Source organism: Lissotriton vulgaris, chromosome 5 (assembly GCF_964263255.1).
Source record: "Lissotriton vulgaris chromosome 5, aLisVul1.2, whole genome shotgun sequence".
NCBI classification, from domain to species: Eukaryota; Metazoa; Chordata; class Amphibia; order Caudata; family Salamandridae; genus Lissotriton; species Lissotriton vulgaris.
Window position 1 is genome coordinate 1,284,788,755 of NC_141693.1, and position 16,223 is coordinate 1,284,804,977.

Here is a 16,223-nt window from a genome sequence, read left to right on the forward strand (position 1 = left end):
GTACGTAGACCCCCTTGACGACGACATATTGGGCACACAGGTTAAATGACATGCGAATAATGTTAGTTAGCCGCAGTCCGGGTGCCTCTTGCATTTGAAGTCCTAGCTAAATGCCAAAAGGATCATCGTGAAATCAGATGGCCCATATCTGGGATGCAATACGTCACAGATTCTTTCCTGATAAATCTGTATCGCCCAATGTCCCGCCTCTGCAGGTGTGTTCTGGGAACCTGGCAGCACCCTTCTTTCCAAGACGGGCCGGTCGAGCGAGATCTGAGTCAGGGCTCCGCCACAGGGAGGAGGCTCTCCCCTCACACACCTAAAAGGAACCTGGGGCACCCGAGACACACTCGCATGATGTCCCAGAAAGGCCACATCGGAAGCCCTCTGGAAACCTTCGCCTGCACAGACAGGTTGTAAAACCGGCAGCAGCGAGGTGCACTTTGTACGAAGCCGGCCCCGCCCTTCTCGCCGTACCTAGCGCGCTCTTTTTATTTTCATTTTTTAATACTTTGCAAGTTGCTGCTAATAGACAAGTTAAAGTTAAGCAGTGACAGGGTTGGAGATAAGAAAACAAAGCTGTCACGTGACCTGCAAGCAGCAGGAAAGAGCAGCAGCCACCAGGGTGAAGGTGCAGCAACAGCCACCAAGGCAGGGGGTCAAGGGAACAACAGCGTTTTCGCCCATCCCTCTTCACAGGATACCGCAAATCCTCCGCAGGGGTGTTGCCTCTGTGTTTCGTTCTAGTTGGCTTTGCACTTGTCGGATGGGGCGATCCCGGCACCAGCCGCTCTGAGGGAGGAAGCAGCAAAAACAGAAACCACACGCACGCAGGTGAACTCGTTTGCTTGGCAGCGCTTCCAGAGCTCCCGACCGCCGCCGCAATGTCTCTGAGCCGCAGGAACTGGTCTGCCCTCTCCAGGTGAGAGACCCGGTGTTAATGCTTAACTTTGCGGACCCCCCTCCTCTTCGTCTTGGACGAGCCCGGGGGCATGGTATGGAGGTGGCGGCAGGTGGATTAAATATGGGGGAGGGGGGGCATTATTGCTAGCAGCGCCGAACGTGGGCAGGTCATTTACCCAGAAAAAAAGAACAAACGAAAATAGTTCATTTTTGAGACGATGTGCGGCTCAGAAGTTTTATGCTGTGCTGTTTCTATATGTCAGAGTACTTCCAAAGTTCAATGTATAAGGGCGTGTGTTGTGCACGGGAGAGGCGGTAGCTCCACGCATGAATGAGCTGTTTGTGTTCGGATTTATTTATGTGGAGCAGCACTGAGACTGCTTAACGATCTGGGCATGGGGCTTGTTTCAGTGAACGGGAACAAGGGCGGGCAGAAGGCGAACAGTGCAACGGAGCAAAGCAGTGCATCTGCTATACAGCACAGCGAGGCCTGGTAATCAGTGTGTACCTGGAGTAATCAGTGTGCGCATGGAGTAATCAATGCGTGCCTGGAGTAATCAATGTGTTCCTAGAGTAATCAGTGTGCGCCCGGAGTAATCAATGTGTGCCTGGAGTAATCCATGCGTGCCTGGAGTAATCAATGTGTGCCTTGAGTAATCAGTGTGTTCCTAGAGTAATCAGTGTGCGCCCGGAGTAATCAATGTGTGCCTGGAGTAATCAATGCGTGCATAGAGTAATCAATGTGCGCCTGGAGTAATCAGTGTGTACCTAGAGTAATCAAATCGCTCCTGAAGTAATCAATGGGCGCCTACATTAATCAGTGCGTGCCTAGCGTAATCAATGTGTGTCTAGAGTACTTAATGTGTGCCTGGAGTAATCAATGTGTGCCTTGAGTAATCAATGTGTGCCTAGAGTAATCAATGTGCGCCTGGAGTAATCAGTGCGTACCTAGAGTAATCAAATTGCGCCTGTAGTAATCAATGTGTGCTTAGAGTAATCAAATTGTGTCTGAAGTAATCAATGCGTGCTTAGAGTAATCAATGCGTGCTTAGAGTAATCAATGCGTGCTTAGAATAATCAATGCGTGCTTAGAGTAATCAATGTGTGCCTGGAGTAATCAATGTGTGCCTGGAGTAATCAATGTGTGCTTGTTCAAGTGGTGGCCATGGGAGGCCAAGGTGATAGTTGAACATTCGAAGTGGAGGAGATGGCTTTTGAGGCACATTTGAAGGTCCTCTGGGAGAAAGCAGATGTCTAATCGTGGGAGGTATGGCAGTGGTGAGGTACCTAGGGTGCTTCTGTAGAGCGCACTCTATAAACCGATCATCACCCGTGTTTTTGCTCACTGCAGTCCATGGTAGCCTTGGGGAGGATGTATGTGTTACAATTGGAGCATTTCAATCACTTTCTGAAGTGGAAGAAGATACAATCTAAATGAGTATTGAAAAGATTTAATGCAGCAAAATAAAATTGGTGGAAGAGTCCGAGATCACACCTCTTCTCCAGGGAGAGGTCACTCCCAAGGGCAGCATGTGACTGGTCTCTTATCCCCAGAGCCATGCTGATTGCCTGACTGCACCTGCACAGAACACTGCAGGGGAAACAGATTCTTAGAAATCCTTGGGGAGATGCACAGAAATGACTGTGGCTCAAGAGGAGAGGTGGAGGCATGCAGTCAGGTGCATAGTTTGACTGGGTCATTTCTTCTCTCCCTTGAGGAATACAGTGACCTTTGAGGTGACATGTTGTCTATTGGTCATCGGCTCATCAACAGGCAAAATAATCTCTGATCTATATTTCAAGCAAACTGTTCTTGTAATGTTCTGTCTTCCTCCCACTGTTCTTCTGCTCTGTCTCTCAGGCTGCACTCTGTCACTTGATGCACATTTTACCAGTTGTATCAGGTATTTCCTTTGCTCTACGTGTCTCCCAAACCTCCTTAGTTGCCTCTCAAACTTTTCGCTCTTTTTGAATTACTTCCAAGTTCTCACTAGTGCCACTTTCATTCCCCCTTTCTCTATCATTCTTCTCGGAGGTGTCACATCTCTTGTTTTCTCTCTAGCTTCTCATCTTATTTCTCCTTTTCGTTGACCGCATGTTGTCCCTCTGGCTTTACTCCTCTTTTGTACGTCTAGTTCCCTTTCCCTCACTATAACGCGCAGTCCAACTTCTCTCTGGAGAGTCTTTGTTTGTCATCATTAACTGTTTTATTATTTCTTTCTTGCTCAATGACTCTTTTTTTATCAAAACAATATCTCATATCTGCTAAATTTTACTCTTTCTCTTGTCAATTCTTTCTTGTCCTCCCTTGTAGCTGTAGCTCTAGTTCCTTCCATCTTCTTCCTTCCTTATGATTTGTACAATATGCCATTTCCTCTGTCTAACAAGGAATTCTTTCTACCTCTTTCTCAATATCTAAGCAGACTACATTTTTTTCCCTGCCTCACACTTTTTCTCGATCCAGGTTTACCCCTCTCTCTTCCCTCACTCACCTTCCACAATCTCCATCTCTATGATTTATTGCAAATCTTTCATTCTCTTACAAGTATAGATCTCTTTATGACACATCACTCACTGTCTACTCCGTGATGCTTCTTTTCTCGCTCCCTTTTGCTTTATTTTCTCTATTTGTACTCTTTCATTCTTTTTTGCCATCTCGTCAAGGACAAGATCTTTCTGGCATCTCTCTCTCTCTCAAATACAGCAACCTGTCTCATTCAATCTCCTTAGAACTCTCTTCCTCTACATCTTGAAATTACAGCTATGGTTCTCCATCACTTTCTCTTTCACTCTGTTCCTCTCTATTTGGATCTCTTCCTCTCTGTGCGTCTTTTTATTTGTTTTCCTAAACCTACTGTAAGAGTGCCAGGTCGTTTTTAGGTCGAGCCTGGGCAGCGCATGCGCTGCGAAGCATGCTGTATTCAGATATGGACTTGAAGCTCAGCCCAATCTCCACCCATATTTTTCATTGGCTTGTGTCATTGTCTACTGTAAACTGTGCCTTTTCATATATCATTAGGCTTAGTAGTCCCTTTTTAGTACTGCCTTGTCTCATTTTGTAACCTCCTAGGAGGATACCCCTGTTACATGTGTTGTTACTTGTTAGACTTTAATTACAGCCTCCAAGCACTATTTTCTCAAATAGCTTTGTCCTGCATGCTGTTGCAGGCAGGACACGGTCTCTTTAAAAGAAAATCTATATAGCACGGGTGCCAAAATCATTTGTAATGCAATAGGTCTTGCATTTGCGAGAATTTAAGCTATTGGCATTGTAAATGACAATGGGCCCGATGTATCAACATTGGATTTTGCTAGTCTACATTAGCACATTTTATCGATTTGCTATTATAGGCTCGCAAAATGCAATGTATGTAGGTTTTTGCAAACATTTTGCGATTCCTACGCATTCCGTAATTGCGACTCGCAAATTGTGAGTAGCAAATAGGGAATGGTTTCCCATTCATTTCTATGGGCCTAGAGGCCCATAGGAATGAGTGGGAATTGCATGCACAATTTACGAGTACCCAAATGGTACTCGCAAATTGTGCATGCAATTTTAAGGGTGCAAAAAGGCCACCCTGTTGCAGCCCTGAAATATGCATGTGTGCACATGGCACTTAGAAAAATGCAAAAAATGCATTTTTCTAGGAATTAGCAAATTACCACCTACTAGAAGTTGGTGGTAATTTGCAATTCCTTAATGCTAATTCGCAATTTGCGATAGCCACAAGAATTGCATTTAGGGAATCGTAAATTTTGATCCCCTAACTGCATTCACAATTTAGGTAATCGCAACTAAGTGCGATTACACATATTGCGAACATTAAAAATGTTTCATACATTGCCAAACACTTTTTTGCGTTCACAAAAATTGTTGATACATCTGGTCCAATGTCTTTTATTTATCTGTTTTAAAAACAAACCCTAAATAAAAGGCATTGTCATTTACAATGCCAACAGCTCAAACTTCTTAAATGCGAGACCTATTGCATTGCAAATGTTTGTTTGATCAGGCATCATCCCTTAGGCTCTGGCTCCTATGAATGTCAATCATAAGTGATGAATTATGGGCCCTAAAACGGAATCTTTTAGTCAAGTCATCAAAGATTTTCCCCCATTGGTCATATGGACCTTTTGATAGCTGGTGTAAAGCATTCCAAGGGAGAAAACATCAACAATGCATTTCTAACTTCTGAACCCTATGTAACCCCACAATAAGGACCAGAAATCACTGAATATAGTTAAAGGGTTTTATTTGGATTGCCGATCAATCCAGTACATATGCAAACCAAGAATAAGTTCAGTAAATGCATCAATACAATGGGTGAGCTGGATTTTCTCTGTAGGTTAAGGAACAATAGAATGACATATTGATTGCGATAATCACAATTGTATAATGAAGGCAAACAGGTGTTTCATAAAAAACTTCCCTTCTTTCTCCTAAACATGTGGAACACATATAGTGTCATCTATCAAGGACCTCTAAATCAGGAGCATAAAAGAAGTAGAAGGTGTCAGTACGATCAGACGTCAGTAAAAATCTGAAAATAAATGTGTTTAGTGTAAAGCTTCACACTTGCAAGAATAGGGCAAACAGAGAGGTCTGTACCTCCCTAAAGCAAAAGGGAATCTGTTCTACCTTCAGCTGTGAGAACAGCAATTTGAAAGCAACAGGAGATTCAGAAACATTTAATCTCCTTCACACCACCAGGGACCAATCAGAACTACTTGAGTGCATCTGCAACACATCTACTAGGTTCACATTGCATCAAACTAAAACTTCGGTTTTCAACCTTGAACATCTTGCCTTCCTGGTACATGATGAACAGAAGGCTTCTTTCGACCATTTTTTCTCCATCAATCAATCAATCAATCAAAGACATTTATAGAGCGCACTACTTACCCGGAGGGTCTCAAGGCGCTTGGGGGGGGGGCTGCTACTGCTCGAATAGCCAGGTCTTGAGCTTCTTCCTGAAGGAGAGGTGGTCTTGGGTCAGGCGCAGGTCGGGAGGGAGGGAGTTCCAGGTCTTGGCGGCCAGGTAGGAGAAGGACCTTCCTCCTGTTGTCGCTCTTCGGATGCGGGGGACGGCGGCGAGGGCGTGACTGGCTGATCGGAGGTGGCGTTTGGGAGAGTAGAAGTTGATGCGGTTGTTGAGGTAGCTCGGGCCTTGATCTTGCAGGGCTTTGTGTGCGTGGGTGAGGAGACGGAAGGTGATTCTTTTGTTGACGGGGAGCCAATGCAGGTCTCTCAGATGTCCGGAGATGTGGCTGTTTCGTGGGATGTCGAGGATGAGTCTGGCTGAGGCGTTCTGGATCCGCTGGAGTCTCTTCTGGAGCTTGGCGGTGGTTCCGGCGTAGAGGGCGTTGCCGTAGTCCAGTCGGCTGGTGACGAGGGCCTGGGTGACCGTCTTCCTGGTCTCGGTGGGGATCCACCGGAAGATCTTCCGTAGCATGCGCAGGATGTTGAAGCATGATCATTGCCAAGTATCTCTCCAGGCCTCTCTATCAGCTGCCTAATAGAGAGAATGTGACTTTCTTTAGCTTACATTATTCATAATAATAAACCTGCCAAAAAAGAGAAAACATGCTGACAAAGCAAAATGCATTTCGACTGAGGCCTGTAGTCAGGCTACCTTAAATGAGCATCTTATGTGCACTTCGAATACATTGCTATACATGTAACTTTAAAATAACTGCAAAACGTAAGCGAAAGAATATATGTTTATATAAGAAAATATCTCTTAAAGCATAAGTGCGAAAAGTGACTAAAAAACATCTTCATGTTTAAGCGGAACATTAGTGACACATATATAAATCTCCAGATTCTACAGAGAATACATTTCAGTAATACTTTTAAATGCTTCACACAGTTAAGGCATACAGTGAGTATAACGTCAAATGCAAGTAGAGAATTGCGTTTCTGTGACATGTAAGGGTGGAGTCTAAATGGAGCTGCTCTATAGGGAACACTCGCGTTCAAAGGAGACAAGGACCACCATACTCACACAGAACCAGGGTACAGATTACATTACAAGAGACACTGGTACCTTTGAAATTAGTATAGAAATAAACCTAGTATTTATAGTAATTTTACAGATTCAGCATAATAGCAGTCTGTTGGAGAAGATGTATCGGTATTCAAGAAAGCACATATGAATACAATGTATTTTACCTACTGGGCTTCATATGTTCTTTCCTGAATACCTGTACATCTTCTCCCAAAGATTGCCATTAGGCTGAATCTGTATTATTATTACAAAACTAGGTTTATTTCTGTACTAATTCAATAGGGAACACTGGCATCAATCTCACCACTCTAAAGCTTAGTGGTATGATTTTCCATCATACACATCGAGGATGCTGATGCTGTCAGGGTCACATTAAAGGAAAATAAAGGAAAGCTAGGTTCGCCCTGCTGAAATTTGAACCTGCAGCATGCATGACACACCCAGATCTCTATAACAGTTGCTATGAGACCCCCCTCCAAGAACTGGTCGAGAAGTGTCAGAGCTACATGGTCACTGAAGGCCATAGTCCCCATACATATTTATAACAGCCAATAACCCTAGCCATACATCATGTGTTTATGTTTATGTTTAAAATATTTCTAGAGCGCACTATCACCGATTGGATGCTTGCCCCTGTGATCAGCAGTTACATGAACATAGAGGGGCGGAAATTATGGGAATGCCTGTCTGAATAGCCAGGTCTTCAAGGCTTTCCGGAAAGAGAGGAGGTCTTGACAATTCCGGATCTCCACAGGGAGAGAGTTCCACAGGCAGGAGGCGAGGGTGGCAAATCTACGATCTCCTGCACGCTTCAGATTGAAAAAAGGCGACTGCAAGAGATTTTGATGGAGTGAGCGTAGGTTGCGGGACGGGGTGTATTTGGAAATCAGGTTGTTGATGAAAGAGGGGCTTTTGCAGTATAGGGACTTAAAGATTATGCAGCCAGTCTTGAAGGCAGAACGTTGGACTACAGGGAGCCAGTGTAGTTTCCTAAGGAGGGGGGTGGCTGCCTGGCGCCTAGGTTGGTTCAGGATTAGTCTTGCGGCATGGTTCTGTACCATTTGGAGTCGCTTAGCTAGGTAGCTGGGAAGACCTAGGTAGATGGCGTTTGCGTAGTCCAGATGGGATAATACAGTAGAAATTACCACCTGGGTGATTGCCTCAGGCGTGAGCAGGCGGCGTACCTTCCGGATTTTCTTCAGTTGGAAGAAGCACTTGGATACCACTTGACCGACTTGAGTTTTAAGAGATAAGTCACGGTCCACAGTGACTCCAAGTGTTTTAGCTGACAGGGAGGGTGTAGGGGCTTGGCCTAGTTCAGAAGGCCAGTAGTGCGGGCCCCAGTACTTGTCGCTTTCGCCGGTCAGGACTAACTCCGTTTTACCTGGGTTTAATTTGAGCTGGTTCTGGTCCATCCAGGTTTTGATGAGACTCATAGTGGACTGGAAGTGCCGATTGGAGTCTTCGGTGTTGTCGATGGTAAACAACAGCTGTAGATCGTCTGCATATTTGTAGACTCGCACCTGATTGTCTCGTAAGGTCTGGATCAGGGGGAGTATATACAGATTAAATAGGTGTGGAGACAGGGAGGAGCCCTGTGGCACTCCACAGGTAATAGCCTGTTTGGTGCCCATTAATTCACCAAGGCGTAGAGTTTGATTACGGTTAGTCAGGAAGGATCTCAGCCAACCGGCTGCAAGGTCCCTGACGCCGGCTTGTTCGACACGATCGACCAGGATGTTGTGGTCGACCGTGTCAAAAGCGGCCGAGAGATCTAGAAGCACCAGGGCTTGTGGAGAGCGTCTGTCAGCACAGTTGCGCAAGGTGTCCAGAACTGTCGTGACTACTGCTTCGGTCGAGTGAGCAGGCCGAAAGCCTGCCTGATTGGGGTTGAAGCAGGAGGATTCCTCAAGGAAGTTTGATAGGCATTTGGCCACGTGTGCCTCGAGGACTTTTGCCAAGTAGGGCAACAGCGAGATCGGTCGAAAATTGGCTTTGCAGGCTGGGTCTGCCCCCAGTTTTTTTAGAAGCGGAATGACTATGGCTTCTTTGAAAGCTGTGGGGACTAGTCCAAGAGTCAGGGATTTGTTCAGGAGTGTAAGAGCAGGGGCTGGGTGAGTCAAGAAGCACTCTTTTAGGATGTGGGGCGGGCAGCTATCTGAAGGGGCGCCGGATTTTACTCTAGATAGTAATTCCCGGAATTGGTCCTGGGTGATGGGAGGGAAACTGCTCAGGGTGTAGTGATTCGGCTTAATTGACATACCCGATGTAAGGGGGGACACAGGTCGAGGAATGCTGGCTTTAATGTCCAGAATTTTGTCGATGAAGTGGACGTTCAGTGAGTCACATAAAGACTGGGTGGGGGTGATCTTGGGTCGGACCGTGTCTAGGTTGGTAAGTTCATTGAGGATGGAAAAAATGTCTTTGGATTTATTTGTGGATTCCAGAATTTTGGAAGAGAAGTAGGACGCTTTTGCCGTCAGGATGGCCCTCGTGTATTCTTTCCTAGCTTGAGTATAAATCTTTTTTAGGTCAGGGTCGTACTACCGACGCCACTGACGTTCCAATTGCCGTAAAGTCAGTTTCTTAGCTTTTAAATCAGTGGAGAACCACCGGTTGGCGTCGGCACGTCTTGCCAGTTTGATTTTTTTTAGAGGGGCGTGAGAATCCCTGGCCGCGTTAAGCCAGCTGGTAAGCGAAGAGACAGAGGAGTTAATCTCGTCTTGAATGAGTGGGATGGTGTTAGCTAATGATTCTAAAAAAGCTGGTTTGTCAATTGAGTTCCAATTCCTGGCTGACCCACCTCCGACTGGAGCGGCAATAGTCGCAGGGGAAATGCGTAGGTTGAATTGAAGGAGAGCATGGTCAGACCAGGTACATGGTAGTATGGATGGGGTCGTTGTGCAGGTGGTGTTTGACCATAGTTGGTCCAAAATGTGGCCCTTGCAGTGGGTGGCGGAGGAGACTAGTTGGGTGAGATTTAGATTGGAGAGGAGGTCCGACAGTTCGGCTGAGTGAGGGCCTTCTAGAGGATCTTTGCACCAGTAGTTTAGGTCTCCTATCAGAAAGATTTTGGGGTGTTCGAGAGCTAGGTTAGCAAGTTGATCGGCCAGGTTCATAGGAAATGTAGGCATTGGGGTCGGGGGTCTGTACAGTAGGACACAAGCAATTGTTGAGTCTGAGGTGGTGATTTTCAGTACAAGATTGTCCGATCCCTCCAGCGAAAGGCCAACGAGGGGGGTAACAATAAGGTTGGAACGGATAATAGCTGCGACTCCTCCCCCTTTCCCGCTGTTGCGGTCAGCGTGAATGATATAATAGTTGGGGGGGAGGGCCGCGATTATATCGGGGGCAGAGTTGGGGGTTAACCATGTCTCCGTGAGTAGGAGAATGTCTGGTTTCTCAGTATCTAATAGAAGGAAGATGTCCAGCTGGTGTTTTACCAGGGAGCGAGTGTTTAGGTAGAAGATGGTAAGTGATGGCTCGAGTGGGTCTCTCTGCGTGTGTTGTAGCGCCGGGGTAGTGACGTGACAGCCCTGGGACAGGATGCCGTTAGAGCAGAGACGACTGAGGGTGTCTCTTGATAACAAGCCCTGTCCTTTGAATCTCTGACTCAAGAGAGCAGACCTAGAGTAGGCAATGGGGCGAGCAGCATGGTCGGCCCCTGGTCCCGGCCGGTCGCGGACGGGCGCAGACGGGCTTGTCTTAGGCGCGTCTTTGGCGTGCTGTCGACGCGCCTGCTGCGCTCGTCCGCTGCGCTTCCTGGGTGGGGGGGTCATTAGTAGCCGTAGAGGTGGGAGGGGTCGAGCACTGTGCCGCTCGCCTGCTCCTCACCTGAAGGTGATTTTCGCTAGGATCCCCCGCAGCGCCTGACAGCTGTGGTGGGGCGGGTACAAGGGAGTGAGGTGAGCGCCCAACAGAGGCGTCAGTATCAAAATAACAGAAGAATACTCTTCTAAAAATGAATCTTTTAAAAGCGTTCAAGTTCACACGTTTAAAAAGCAATTCTCCGCTAGTGACACAACATCAGTTGTCATACCAGGTCCCGGCTTCCGCCTCAAGACCTCCGCATTGCATGCACACTATCAATCGGTGCTCACGCTGTGACTGGCGTTTTTATGTGTCTAAAGGTGGGAGGGGACGAGCACTGTGCCGCTCGCCTGCTCCTCACCTGAAGGTGATTTTCGCTAGGATCCCCGGCAGCGCCTGACAGCTGCGGTGGGGCGGGTACAAGCGCCCAACAGAGGCGTCAGTATCAAAATAACAGAAGAATACACTTCTAAAAATTAATCTTTTAAAAGCGTTCAAGTTCACACGTTTAAAAAGCAATTCTCCGCTAGTGACACAACATCAGTCGTTCATACCAGGTCCCGGCTTCCGCCTCAAGACCTCCGCGTTGCATGCACACTATCAATCGGTGCTCGCACTGTGACTGGCGTTTTTATGTGTCTAAAGGTGGGAGGGGCCGAGCACTGTGCCGCTCGCCTGCTCCTCACCTGAAGGTGATTTTCGCTAGGATCCCCGGCAGCGCCTGACAGCTGCGGTGGGGCGGGTACAAGGGAGTGAGGTGAGCGCCCAACAGAGGCGTCAGTATCAAAATAACAGAAGAATACACTTCTAAAAATTAATCTTTTAAAAGCGTTCAAGTTCACACGTTTAAAAAGCAATTCTCCGCTAGTGACACAACATCAGTCATTCATACCAGGTCCCGGCTTCCGCCTCAAGACCTCCGCGTTGCATGCACACTATCAATCGGTGCTCGCACTGTGACTGGCGTTTTTATGTGTCTAAAGGTGGGAGGGGCCGAGCACTGTGCCGCTCGCCTGCTCCTCACCTGAAGGTGATTTTCGCTAGGATCCCCGGCAGCGCCTGACAGCTGCGGTGGGGCGGGTACAAGGGAGTGAGGTGAGCGCCCAACAGAGGCGTCAGTATCAAAATAACAGAAGAATACACTTCTAAAAATTAATCTTTTAAAAGCGTTCAAGTTCACACGTTTAAAAAGCAATTCTCCGCTAGTGACACAACATCAGTCATTCATACCAGGTCCCGGCTTCCGCCTCAAGACCTCCGCGTTGCATGCACACTATCAATCGGTGCTCGCACTGTGACTGGCGTTTTTATGTGTCTAAAGGTGGGAGGGGCCGAGCACTGTGCCGCTCGCCTGCTCCTCACCTGAAGGTGATTTTCGCTAGGATCCCCGGCAGCGCCTGACAGCTGCGGTGGGGCGGGTACAAGGGAGTGAGGTGAGCGCCCAACAGAGGCGTCAGTATCAAAATAACAGAAGAATACACTTCTAAAAATTAATCTTTTAAAAGCGTTCAAGTTCACACGTTTAAAAAGCAATTCTCCGCTAGTGACACAACATCAGTCGTTCATACCAGGTCCCGGCTTCCGCCTCAAGACCTCCGCGTTGCATGCACACTATCAATCGGTGCTCGCGCTGTGACTGGCGTTTTTATGTGTCTAAAGGTGGGAGGGGCCGAGCACTGTGCCGCTCGCCTGCTCCTCACCTGAAGGTGATTTTCGCTAGGATCCCCGGCAGCGCCTGACAGCTGCGGTGGGGCGGGTACAAGGGAGTGAGGTGAGCGCCCAACAGAGGCGTCAGTATCAAAATAACAGAAGAATACACTTCTAAAAATTAATCATATACACTTCACTTTAGTCTAAACATTTCCCACACATCCAATACAGCAGAGATAAACCATACTGCTGGGTGCCACCATGCTCACAACAACACTAGAAACATGGACCCAACATGTACTATCATGCAGCGCAACTACTAACATAAATCAAATAAAACAAAACCTGAAATGAATAAGCTGTTAGGGCACCCAACAAAACCAACTATCACAATTTGTTTGCCCCTCTACACTCGTGCCCTTCAGCCTGACCACTGGCATTCCGACCATCTCATAATATGTAGACACGGCCTCACCCATCAAACAATAAGGCACATTCAAGCACAATTCATTGAAATTGACTCATTCGCCTAAAAGAGGAACAAGCCCTTTCAAAGACAGCCATAACTTCAGCTCAATGGGCCCTTCATGCTCCTAGGCCTCAGTGTCACTGCACCTGCTGCACCATTGCTAGCTACGCCTCTGGTGATGGTTTTGAAGAAAAGGAGAAAGGCTTTTATGTGCTCCCACCCCCTTGGATACTTGTGCTAAGTTTTAGCTCTCAACACATGAAGTAATAAATCCATATGGCCAAAAATCAGTTGTGCTCATTGTGATCCTATTTGTCCTGGCCCTTTTGCTCCTAGTGGACTTTATGCTCTTGATGGTCCTAGTCCAGACGGTCCTATCCTGGGGGTCATGGCTTTTCTAGTACTCTTCATCCTAGCATTCCTCTTCCTCCTCTTGTCCTTCTCCCAGTCTTACTGTTTCTCCTGGTCAATGTCCTCATACTGCCGGTCCTAGACCTCATGTTGCATTTGTCCTTCTCCTACGGATCCTCCTTTTGGTACATCTCCTCTAGTTCTCCTACTGGGTCTCCTCTTCAATCTATAGGTTCTTCTCCTCATTCCTCTGAACACAGTCCTCCTGTACTTGTTCTTCCTGGTCCTCCTTTTGCTTCTCCTGCTAGATTGGGGCTTCAACTGAACTTCTTCCTCGTTGTCCTCTTTATTCTTGGGATCCTGGTTCTAGACGTCGTCCTGATGGCCATGTCCTCCGGGTCTTGGTCCTTATCCTCCTAGTGGTTGTAATCATCTAGGTGGACCTGATAGTCCTGATGGACTCCTCCAAGTCTTTCTTATTTGCCTCTTGGTGATCACCCACCTTTCCCTGGTCTGTCAGGCCCTGGTCCTTCTGATATTGGTCCTACTGGTCCTGATATTTCCAATCTTTGTTCTTTTGATTTTGTTCCTCCTGATCCTTTGGTCCTCCTGGTCTTCTGGGTGGCCCTTTTTCTTACTTTTGGGCGTAGTGGTCACCCTAGTCCACCTGGGCATACCCCACAAGTCCTCCTGGTCGTCTCCTCGGACTCCAAATCTTGGTCTCATCCTCCTGAACTTGGCCCTCCTTGTCCTGGTCGTAGTCCTATGGTTCAGATCCTCTTGTAGGTCCTGGTATTATAGGTCCCAGTTCTTCTATAGACTATAGAGAGGCAATCAGGCTATATCAGGCAGTTTTTAAAGCTGCCCAAATCGCCTTTTATGAGGAGAAAATTAACCTAGTCGCAAACTCACCCAAAGAGATCTTTCGAATTGCTAAATCTCTCTCCACCCTGCCCCAGATACCAGCAATTTTAGAGGGGGCACTTACTCGGTGTAACAACCTAACGGAGTTTTTCCACCAAAAACTTCTAAATATCTACATGTCCTATCCAGCCTCTCAGAAAGATCCTTCCATATTGCAGGCCTGCAATCTGAATCTCAGTTCTCATTAGGGCAATTCCCTCTCTTGGATTCTGACTCACTAGACCTGATCATGCCCAAGGTAATCTCGGCTCACCATCTGATCCTGCCCCACCACAGCCCCTCACCTTAGTTGTCAATTCCATTCATCCCGTAATCCTTGACATCCTGAATTTGTCTATCTCCTCCAGCACGGTTCTTCTTGCCTGGAAATATGCGCTGATGAAGGCCCTTTTAATAAAAAAAACAACCTTGACCAGTCCAACTTAACCAACTATCGTCCCATCTCCCTCCTTCCCTGGCTGAGTAAACTACTTGAGAAACATATAAATACCACGCTGGTAGAGTATTTGGAATCTAAAAATCTTCTCCACCACTCCCAAACAGACTTTTGCCCTCAGCTAGGGACTGAGACTGCCCTTCTGGCAGTAAGTATGTAAGTAAGTAAACTGAGCTTATAAAGCGCATGGTTACACTGACCCGTGTGTCCCTGCGCAACAGTACCCTAACACAGCCTCCCTTGCCTTGCAGTAACGGAGGAGGCGAGGAAGATACTGGAACAGGGAGGCACTGCAGCAATCATCCTCCTAGATCTTAGTGCTGCATTCAACACTGTCAATCATAACATCTGACCTGTCGACTCAAGAATCTTGGAGTGACCGGCACTGCATTAACCTGGTTCCAGTCCTTCTTCAGTGACCGTTTCTTCCAGGTGTTTAAAGGATATGCTGTGTCCAACCGGTTGCCACTCAGCTGTGGGGTTCCCCAGGGTTCCTCCCCAAGCCCTCACGTTATTTAATATCTATATGAGACCCTTGCCAGAGATTGTCCATCCATTTGGCATAAAGATCATCACCTATGCAAATGACACACAGCTTGTGGTGGCATTAAACCACCCTGAGAGGTCATCTAGCACCCTAGGTCCTAGCCTAGAGGCGGTAGCCCAGTGGATGGAACTCTCATGCCTTAAGCTCAATGGAAACACAGCTCATGCTTCTTGGCAACTCATCTTCCTTCAACCCTGCTCTTCTCTGGCTGGATTGCCTCGGCCCTGCCCCAGATCCAAAAGCCCAGAGCAAGAGCCTTGGTATGTAGCTTGACTTTTCTCTCAGCTTCAACCACCAGGCCACCAAGCTCTCAGCCACCTGCTACGGCCTGATGAGGATGTTGCGTAAGATCCTCTCCCTCCTTCCCTTCCAGGCGAGACGGATCATGGTCCAAGCTCTCATTCTTTCTCACCTGGATTATGGGAACCCCCTCTACTTGGGAGCTCCCCAATTCACTATTCATAAACTCCAGATGATCCAGAATTGTGCTGCTCACCTGCACCTCCAGATTCCTTGCAGGCAATCAACGAAACCAGCACTAAGGAGCCTTCACTGGGTCCATATCACGGCAAGGAAGAACGGCCCGGTCATTACTCACTCCCTCATCACCCCCTAACATCCTCATAGAAACCTCTGCTCAGCTTCTATCTTGCCACCCCAAAGAAAATACGAAAAACTAGATGGGGCGGGCACTCCTTTTCTTTCAACGCCACTAACCTCTGGAACACCCTTCCTCCCAATCTGCGGAAGGAGAATAACCTGCTGGCGTTTCAAAACTTGTGAAAACCTGTCTCTTCAGGGATCCGCTTTAACTCTTTGCTTGTGTCTTTTTGCTTTTGTCCTCAGCGCTGGGAGGACTCAGGGTAGCCATGTGCTCTACACATATAAATTCATTCATTCATTCTGGAGCCCCTGGTCTTCCATCTCCTCCGACTGGTCTCAATATTACTAAGGGGGTTCCTCTCATGTGACGGGGGTGGACATGATTAAGAGGATATTGACAACAGACAATTATGTTTAGTGACTCTGAAAGAGGTGCTATCATGGTAGTTACAGGGCAACATGAAATGTCATGCAATAAAAATGCCCGGACTTGACAATGATGTTGCTGACACTTTAGCTCAT

At 47.3% G+C, this 16,223-nt stretch overlaps 1 protein-coding gene across 1 annotated transcript in view; it reads left to right on the top strand.

The window, feature by feature from the left end:
- Positions 1-223: 223 nt before the first annotated feature.
- The window catches only part of LAD1 (ladinin 1), a 276,482-nt gene continuing 260,482 nt past the window's right edge, over positions 224-16,223 (top strand). The window contains exon 1 of the mRNA XM_086923155.1: positions 224-922. Within this exon, the coding sequence (XP_086779281.1) occupies positions 885-922 (38 nt within the window). The 5' untranslated portion in view covers positions 224-884. The remainder of the gene's footprint in view (positions 923-16,223) is intronic.